The 10,159-nt window shown below is 39.3% G+C and overlaps 1 protein-coding gene across 1 annotated transcript; it reads left to right on the forward strand.

Moving 5' to 3' along the window:
- The first annotated feature begins 8,473 nt into the window (after positions 1–8,473).
- LOC116311508 (M-phase specific PLK1 interacting protein) lies at positions 8,474–9,680 on the forward strand. The gene is made up of 2 exons (XM_031728638.2): positions 8,474–8,963; positions 9,397–9,680. The coding sequence occupies exons 1-2, from the start codon at positions 8,619–8,621 to the stop codon at positions 9,508–9,510; spliced, it is 459 nt and encodes a 152-aa protein (XP_031584498.1). The 5' UTR covers positions 8,474–8,618; the 3' UTR covers positions 9,511–9,680.
- Positions 9,681–10,159: the final 479 nt, after the last annotated feature.

A 10,159-nucleotide genomic window follows, 5' to 3' on the forward strand; every position in this document is an offset into this window, starting at 1 on the left:
AGAGGAGGAGGAAGAGCCAGCAGCAGCTGACAGATGGAGAGAATAGACAGACTGTTCCCTGTTTGTGAAGGACTGCTAGGAAAGTTTAACATAACTAATTGTCTGTCCTGAATCAGTCTTATTAGGTAATGTTCAAATAATGTTATCATCCCAGTGTTTTCAGTGTGGGAGAAAGTACTCAGGGCCTTCAAGTTACACACTATGAAAGGCAGCAACAAGTTTAATATTCAGAAACCTAAAGTATGTATCAGCAGCAGAATGGAGCTAAAAATAAATGTTTGTTTCAGTTCTATGAAGCTTTGAGTATTTTGGATTAGTAGCACTGCTGTGTTTGTTGCATCATATTGCTGTAATTGTTTATATGCTTTATATATTCTGAGGTAAGTTGATCTATAGTGTTACATCATATTCTATAAGGATGTTATGTGTTTGTAGACTTTCTGCCCAGTTTGACCCATTTAGCAGAAGTCAGCCTGTTTAAGGCTCTGATATCTATTCTGTATGACTTAAAGCAGTTATGACATGGTCTGATTTTCTCACCCAATAAAGGAATATTTAATATATAATACTGATAATATATTTAATATATTATCAGTCTACTCTTCATTCTATCAGAAACAGTTATCACAGCTCGTACATTTTCTTTTTACACATATAAGCATTGAGCCAAATTTAGTAATGCCAACATATTAAAAGAACAATATTTGTCTCTTATATATAATACATCTATATATACACTGTCAAAGATACTTGTCTTTGAGTGAAGATTTAAGGTGATAGGAAATATAAATAAATGCAACTTGAATCTTTACTGAAGCTCAGTATTTGACACGGAGTTCAAGCTCACTGCTGTAATAACTAATAATGATTAATATAATAACTATAATATTGTCCATATTATATTTACATTACCAAAGTGAGATGACTTTAGTCTCATGAACAACATTACCTAATTGTTATTTATTATCTTAAATGACTGTTCAGTACAGATATGAAGCCCAACAATCATGTTTTACAGTCCTGTGGTCTCAGCCTCAGATACTTACCACATCACACAAAGCTCATGTAGAAACAAATGAACAAAATATGTTCTCCTTCATTTCTGTCAAACAAAACTGTATGACACGTTTCCAGCTGTTAGTAGGCAACCTGGGCAGCGCGACGGAGGCTAGACCGTCCCATTTCACAAGCCTACAAGCCTCGCACTTCCGGCCTTAGCGGTCTTTGATTACGCGGCCCTTGAGGACCGTTAAGGCTGCGTACTTTAAGGCTGCAGACCCTGGGCGTTTCTCAATATGCGTACTTGTGCGTACTTGCGTTCTCGTGTACTCGTGATACGTCATCAGTCGGAGACCAAGTACTGTTCCAATTGGCACGCATCAAGCCGAGAACGCGAAAAAGTCCCGGTGTGTTCTCGATCCGCCCGTTTTATCAAGCATGCATCGGTGTGGACTTGGGACAGCTATATATCCCAGAATGCATTTCGTCCAAAACTCAACAGCGGACTCCCGGCACATCGTTTTCAACCCACCCCCCCCGCTCGCGAACTTCTCACTACTCAGGTTAAAGAAACTCCAGCAGCTGTCTATAGTATTGAGTGTCCACTAGAATAGAAATAAAAGCGTTCTAACATCTCACCTGCTTGTTTTTATTAAGGTATGTACACGTATGTACATGTACACTATTTTTATTAATAGAGGTTTCACTACTGAGGTTAAAAATGATATATAAGTCACTTAGATCACTTTTAAATGTTAATGTTTGGTTTATTTCAGTGTTTTATTTGTTCCTGAGTAAACCGGTTTGGCTGTGATTACAGTTAAGCTTCATAACATGTTATTCACAGTTAAATTAGGAGGGGACGGCAGTAAAAACTCCGGACCTGTGACATCATCACGTACGCAGGTGTTCCAATTGTACATATCGCGAGTCCGTGCTCGCGTTCTCTGCGGGTACGTACTCCCATGCGTTCTCGGCGAGTACGTACTCACCGAGAACGCGAGTACGTACTCACGTACTTGGGCATTGATAAACGGCCCCTGAATTGGGATTGTCGCTGGAAACCGGAAGATGGCGGACTGAACAGTCGCATCCGTCTGAACTCCTCACTAAAGTCCCGATGTTTTCATCTTGAAGTTATTTAATCCACTCCTTTGAGTTATATTGACGACGTTTCAGCCCGAACATGAAGAAAAGCAACAACACGAAACCTCCGGCAGTGAAAAACCTCCCTTTCACAACTCAGAGAAACAGCGAGCATGACTACTCAGCCCCGATGGAAACGGCTAATTCCAGCAGCAACAAGAGGGACAGACTGTTAACAACCCCTGATAATACTCCCGAGAAACCACATATGGAGAAAAAAGCAAAAGGTACAGCTAATGATAACGACTCCAACACATCCACTGACACTATACTGAAAGCTATTGAAAGTCTTGGAAAACGTGTTGATGACCGCATGGATGAAGTTAGCAAACAAATTCAACAACATAGCGCCATGCTGGCTTCCATTGCTAAATCGGTGCAGTTTAATTCAGAGGAGCTGCAAGAATGCAAAAAGAAAATAAAACACCTGGAAAAAGAGATTGAATCACTCAAAAAAGATAATGACGACACTAAAGATCGCGTATTGAGCCAGGAAAGGTACAAAAGAAGATGGTGTCTCCGTATCAAAGGGAAAAAGGAGAAAATAAATGAAAATATCAGAGGAGAAGTGGTGGAACTTCTAGGAAGGATTGCTCCGGACCTACAGATGAAGATGGAAGAAGCGGTTGATGTTGTCCACAGAGTGGGAAGAGCGGCAGAGAATAAGCATCGACAAATCATTATTCTGTTTGTGAGACGTGCCGTGAGAGATGACATCTGGAGGCGAACAAAGGCTTCTCCCGTGTGCAAAGAAGAAGGGATCCAGTTTGCTGAAGACCTGACCCTGGAGGACTGGAGATCCAGACAAGCATTGTGGCCAAAAATCGACCAGGCTCGGAAGGAAGGCAAGGCTGCGGGCTTCAGAGGCCCTTTTGGTTTCATAGAAGGCAAACGCATCAGGGAAGAGACTCCAGGTACGGGCTGACATCTGACTGCGAAAGGAATATACAGTGGAACATTTCGGATGATGGGACTTTTACCTCAAGACTTTCCTACTCCACCTCCTAAACTTCCTCTTTAAAGCTGTTCATGTGTTCCGTGTTCCAAGTGAAAACTAACATTTCTTTTTTTTCCTTTAACACAAGGGGACTTAAAGAATCAATTAAGCGCAAAGCTGTTTTTCTGTTCTGCAAGGGGCAACAGGCAAATTGTATTTTTCTCCAGGAAACTCATTCTGAGGAATCTGATGTGAAATTTTGGTCACAACAATGGGGAGATAAAAAATTTTTTAGTCATGGTACAAACAGGTCGGCTGGGGTTGCTATTTGTTTCAACAGATGTCCTGGTAGGTTTTTGTGCAACTTGGCAGACAAAGATGGACATTGGGTTGCCTGTGTGTTAAATACTGATAATACTCTGATTACGTTGGTTAATGTTTATGGATATAACAATGATCAAGAGAATAAGAACCTGCTGCATCAAATTTCTACAGTTATAAAGGAACTTAATACCAAATTCCCCACTGATTATATAATTGTTGGAGATGATTTCAATGTGACTCCCGATGAATGGTTGGATAGATGGCCTTCAAAATTTTCAAGTGAACATAGAAACCCAATATTTGAAAATTTTGCTAATGATACTAAATTAATAGATGTATGGAGATTGTTAAACAAAGATGTAAAACAATTCACCTGGCACAAACCCAATGGTCAAAGCAGGTCACGTATTGATTATTGGTTGGTATCCAACTCAATTTTACAATATGTTAAGGAAACGGTCATCTCTAACGGTCCCTTAAGTGACCATTGCGCCATTATTCTAAGACTACAAAGCAAAGACCAAAACAACACATTTAAAGATTATTGGAAATTTAACTCTCAGATGCTGAGAAATGAGGAGTATTGTAATTCTATTAAAAAATTAATCTTAGATATCCAGAATGATGAAGCCATCAATACACCGATACTCAAATGGGAATATCTTAAATTTAGAATCAGAAAAACCTCAATCGCATTCGGTAAAAAGTTAAACAGACAAAGGAAAGAAGAGGAATCAAATGTAGTTAAAGAACTTATGAATCTTTATGGCAAATTGAATTGGACTGAGGAAGAAAAAGGAAAAATTAACAGCTTACAATCTAAATTGGATGAAATGTACCTTTATAGAGCCAAGGGCGCTTATTTGCGATCCAAAGCCAAGTGGATAGAAGAGGGTGAAAAGAACACTGCCTATTTTTGCAATCTAGAAAAACGTAGACAAGAATATAATTCAATATGTAACCTAATAATCAACGGAGAGGAATGTACTGACCCTAAACGCATTTCAAGTGAAGTATTTACTTTTTACAGTAACCTTTATAAGTCTTCATACTCAGAACAAAACGTCACCTCCTTCTTTGACAAAATCAGTAATTGGATTCCAGTAATTGATGATAATTTTAGAGAAATTTGTGATGAAGACCTAACAATAGAAGAATTTGATTTTGCTATTAACAGCATGGCATCTGATCGCTCACCGGGACCAGATGGAATAACGACTAATTTCTATAAACACTTTTGGGAAGATCTAAAATTACTATTATTCAGTGCGTTAAATGAATGTATAAATCAAAAGGAGCTTATGGCAACAATGAAACAAGGAGTTATAAAATTAATTCCAAAACCGGGAAAGATAAGAAAAACTAAGTAATCTAAGACCTATAACACTTTTAAATACAGACTACAAAATTTTTACAAAAGTTTTAGCAACAAGACTAAAATAGGCATTTCTGAAATAATTAGCCCAACACAATCAGGATTTCTCAAAGGACGGTTGATCCAAAATAATATCCGCTTGGTTTTGGACCTTATCGATTACAATTACCTAATTAAGGATGATGGTTTTATGTTGTTCTTGGACTTCCATAAAGCATTTGATTCTATCGAACACACTTTTATTATTAAGACATTTAAACATTTTGGGTTTGGAGATGCATTTCTGGATATGATCACTATGTTATACACTGATATTAATAGTTGTGTTTCTCTTTCAGAAGGCACATGTCCCAGGTTCAGGGTGGAGAGAGGTATCAGGCAGGGCTGTAGCATCTCACCTCTTTTATTCATTGTAGCCACTGAACTACTTGCTATTACTGTCATAAATTCAAACATCAAAGGATTAGACATAAATAACCACAAATTAATAATAAGTCAACTTGCCGATGATACAACAATCTTTCTAAAAAATAAAGAACAAATTCCATTGGCCTTAGATACAATAAAGATCTTTTCTGATGCTTCTGGACTACGCCTGAACCTGGACAAATGTGAACTCATGAGTATCCACAATTGTTCTCACTCTTCTTTGTACAATATACCTGTCAAAAATGAAGTCAAATATCTTGGAATTTGGCTAACTAAATGCATGGCTGATAGTGAAGAAAAGAATATTCAGAATACAATTGACAAATGCAAAAAAACTCTAAACCATTGGCTACAGAGAGATTTAACTTTGTTCGGCAGGATAATGTTGACCAAGGTTGAATCTTTGTCCAGATTAATCTATCCAGCTTATTCCCTAGCCATCCCACCAAGAATTATAAAAGACATCAATAAGCTGAATTTTAATTTCATATGGAAAAATAAACATCATTATATCAGTAACAGGGACTTGATAAAAGACTATGAAGAGGGGGTTTGAAAGCAATCGATTTTGAAATAATGAATGGCATCTTAAAGATTAATTGGCTCGATCCTTCTTAAAAATGATAATGACATCTGGTTCTTGATACCATCTCTTATTTTCAACAAAGTTGGGGATCCAATTCCTTTTAGTATGTGATTTTGAAATTTCTAAACTGCCCATAAAACTCTCCAAATTTCATCAACAAGTTTTGTTAAATTGGAATTTAATGTTTAAACATAACTTTAGTCCCCACAACGTTCCATTGTGGAATAATAGGGTGATATTGAATCGGGGGAAATCTATGTTTGTGGAAGAATGGATGACAAGACAAATTTGGTCTGTGACACATATAATGGATGAAAATGGAGATATACTTGAATTAAACAGGTTTAATGAGAAATATGACATGAGTTGCTCGTTCGAGCTCTACAAAAGGTTTCACAGAATATCCCAATAGTCCTTGTCAATACGATAAAGAATAATTTTTCAAATATACCGACTCCAAATTTACATAAAATTAAATTAGATGGTCTTGACTTGGTTAATGAAAAATGCAATAATCAGTTTTTGAGGAGGTATTTGGTTAACATCTTATATCCAGGTAGGACAAAACATTCACTCCTCTTTAAAGATTATAACAAATCTGAGATCTCGTTGATCAGAACCAAATATTTAAAATTTCCAATTCCCCCCAAATTTAAAGAAGTCCACTTTAGAACTACAAAAAATATTTACCCCTCCAATGAATTTATGAGAGACAGATTTAAATTTGTGTTAGACAACTGTTATATTTGTAAAACAACTTCGGAAACAACAGAGCACATGTTTTATGGGTGTGTGACAATCCAGAACCTATGGAAATCCCTCCATGTCCTAATATTGTCCCAGTATGGAAATATTGATTTTTGGTCTTTTCAAAATATTCAAATTGGAGTAATCCTTAAGGACAAAAATAGTGAGTTTTTAGATAATAATGTCATTATTATAACAAAGTATTACATTCATAAATGCCGATATGCTAAATCCCCCCCTTCATGGTCTGTTCTTAAAAACGAACTCTCCCTGTTCCGTAAATCTCTTAAGCTAATAAATAAGCCCCAAGCAATCAAATTGCATAGATTTTTTAGAAAGAGTTTGATTTTTCTTAGCCCCTTATTTAAGTTTTGTGTCTTGTTTATGGAACCTCACTTTTAGAGATTTTATGATCCCCTTGTCTCCTTTATTTTTTTCCTTGTTCCTTGTTTTTTTTTTTTTTTCCTTTTTTTATTGTTATTTATTTATTTTATTTTTGTATTGGTTATTAAATTTTTTTAATATTATTATTATGTAGACATGTGTGTATAATTGTGTGTTTGCATATGTATGTATATATGTATGTATGTTTACTTTCAGTCATTGTCTATTTCATTGTGGTGTACCAACTGCACGGTGGCAATGATGTGTATTCCTCTGATTGGGAGAAAAGAAAAAGGAGGTGCGATTCTGTTCTGGATGATTCAATGGGCGTTTATCAATATGCGTACTTGTGCGTACTTGCGTTCTCGTGTACTCGTGATACGTCATCAGTCGGAGACCAAGTACTGTTCCAATTCGAAGTACGCATCAAGCCGAGAACGCGAAAAAGTCCCGGATGTGTTCTCGCTCCGCCCGTTTTATCGAGCATGCATCGGTGTGGACTTGGGACAGCTAAATATCCCAGAATGCATTTCGTCCAAAACTCAACAGCGGACTCCCGGCACATCGTTTTCAACACCCCCCCCTCGCGGACTTCTCACTACTCAGGTTAAACGTCTTGATGCATTCTCAATCATCCAGGAAAGTAAATCTCCAAAAGTTGAATCTGTTCATCTGGACGTAGCGTTTTGTTCCTTCAGTGGGCTGGTTTCAGTCATTATGCAAATGTACTGTTTATAAGGTTTGGGGAAACCTGCAGTCAGCTGAGACTGAAGAAGTCACTTGGATGAGTGACGAAACGTTTCTCCCACAAAACGCTACGTCCAGATGAACAGATTCAACTTTTGGAGATACTCAGGTTAAAGAAACTCCAGCAGCTGTCTATAGTATTGAGTGTCCACTAGAATAGAAATAAAAGCGTTCTAACATCTCACCTGCTTGTTTTTATTAAGGTATGTACACGTATGTACATGTACACTATTTTTATTAATAGAGGTTTCACTACTGAGGTTAAAAATGATATATAAGTCACTTAGATCACTTCTAAATGTTAATGTTTGGTTTATTTCAGTGTTTTATTTGTTCCTGAGTAAACCGGTTTGGCTGTGATTAAAGTTAAGCTTCATAACATGTTACTCACAGTTAAATTAGGAGGGGACGGCAGTAAAAACTCCGGACCTGTGACATCATCACGTACGCAGGTGTTCCAATTGTACATATCGCGAGTCCGTGCTCGCGTTCTCGGCGGGTACGTACTCACCGAGAACGCGAGTACGTACTCGCATACTTGGGCATTGATAAACGGCCACATGTTTTGGTTCGTGCAACTGGTCCGTCGGGTTATTGTCTCCCCAGAAACATTTCCGTTGTGTCTTGTGTGCTTTTGCAGCGTTTTTCTTTTTGCAAGTGTTTTCTGAAGCTGCAGTCCGTTTGCCTCTCAGGGCCACCGTAGTAAAGCACTTTGAATCACCTTGCTGTTGAATTGTGCTATATAAATAAACTTGCCTTACCTTTACACGGATATGAACAGAACTGTTCACCCTGCTGTCCGCTGAGCGGCGCTGCAGTCTGTGGGCGGAGCTACAAGCTGTGTTTCCGGTTCCGGCCTCCTGGTGTTTTGTTGTGTTGTTCGTCGTCCTGTGGCAGCAGTTTGATTCTCCTCTCCCGCTCTTTGTCGCTCTTTACCCCCTCACATGTTCCGTGCTCCGGACAAACATCAGCGGAGTCCCGGAGCTCCACGGCCGGCTGGGAGGTTCTCTTCCCCGGCGTCCGGCTGGGGCTTCCCCCGTTCCCCATACGGAGGCTCCCCGCGGGGCTACTCCCCCTACTCTCCGGGATCTCCAAGCTACTCTCCGGGTTCTAATCGAGGATACAGAGACGGATCTCCAGCCGGGTTCGGAAACGGTTCCCGGAGGTTCGGAGATTCTCCGGCCGGGTTCAGCAGCGGCACGCAGGGGTTCGGGGGTCCGATGCGGCGCAGAGGGGACGGTTTCCGGCGGCCTCAGTCCTTCAGTCCAACTTCAGCTCCGAACTTCAAGGTAAGGATCCGAGGCTGAGTCAGAACTGGCAGCACTCCGAATCAGACCGACAGCCGGATCGGTACAGATGATCCGTGAGTTATTAACAAATCAGCCTGATCATTAATAAGATCGATTTCAGGTGAAACTTCTCACTGATTGATTTACAGACTCTTCTTTGTCTTGGGAGGGTGGGGGGGTGGCTCATGATCAGCAAGTCGTTGTCCACCTGAGGACAGGCGGAGGTTTCGGGGGGGGGCGTCACTCTCACTGTAATCTCAGAGCAGAGAGAAGCAGATGTAGTGAGTGTTTAATAAACAGCTGTTAAACCAAAACTGACTCTGTTAGAGATATTTGTCATGTGACCGAAGTTCTTCAAACAAACTGGGACATGTGAGAGACGTGTGTGTCTGTGACGTGTTTTAAATGTGTCATAACTGCTGTCTGTTTTCAGTCTTCAGATGCGCCCGTGCAGAAGTACTTCAGCCCGTCTATGGTGCAGGATCCATGGAAAAATCTGCAGCCCGTCACCACCATGGATGCCGCTGCGGCCAGGCGGATCACATGACTGGAAATAACACAAGTGGTGACCACATGACATCACCAGCAATGATCAATAACTGTGATGAGACGAACTGAAGTTTTTAGTCAGATGTTTTAACCTTTTTAAAAATTGTTTTTTAAACTGTTTGTGAAAAGAAGTTTTACGTTTTTAAAATATAAAAAGTTTAAATTTTGCTTCAAATCGTCATTTGTTCTTTAAGCTCCCTTTTACTTTGAAAAGAAGAGGAAAATGTGATCCGCATCGACTGTGCTCTGCACAGAAATTTTACATGTTGGAATGTTTTCTCAGTGCTTACTTTTCAGTTCCCACATTAGTGTGCAGAAATACAAGCTGGTCGACATGCTCGGCTGTCAGGACTAGGGCAGGGCAATATGGCCAAAAATATTTATCACTATATATATTTGGAAATTTGTGATAACGATATGCAGGGCTCTAGACTAACTTTTTGCCATGGGCGCACCGGTACGTCTAACTTTAAAAATTTAGGCGTACCGGCACAAAAGTTAGGCGCACTCAAATTTTTCAACCGCATTGCTTAACACCGCAGTTTTACATGTGCACTTTCTTTGGGGGGGAAGTCCAGACAGACAATATTCATTTCTAAATTATTAACTAACAAACTTGTGCTTAAATTGCTTTGTTAATATTGTAG

Source organism: Oreochromis aureus, linkage group 18 (genome assembly GCF_013358895.1).
Source record: "Oreochromis aureus strain Israel breed Guangdong linkage group 18, ZZ_aureus, whole genome shotgun sequence".
In the NCBI taxonomy this organism is placed as follows: Eukaryota; Metazoa; Chordata; class Actinopteri; order Cichliformes; family Cichlidae; genus Oreochromis; species Oreochromis aureus.

What these genes read in the sequence shown, in the direction of transcription:
- LOC116311508 (XM_031728638.2), top strand. Translation starts at nt 8,619, where the DNA reads ATGTTCCGTGCTCCGGACAAACATCAGCGGAGTCCCGGAGCTCCACGG. An exon ending in CTTCAGCTCCGAACTTCAAG is followed by an intron (nt 8,964 to 9,396) that starts GTAAGGATCCGA and finishes GTCTGTTTTCAG; the next exon opens with TCTTCAGATGCGCCCGTGCA.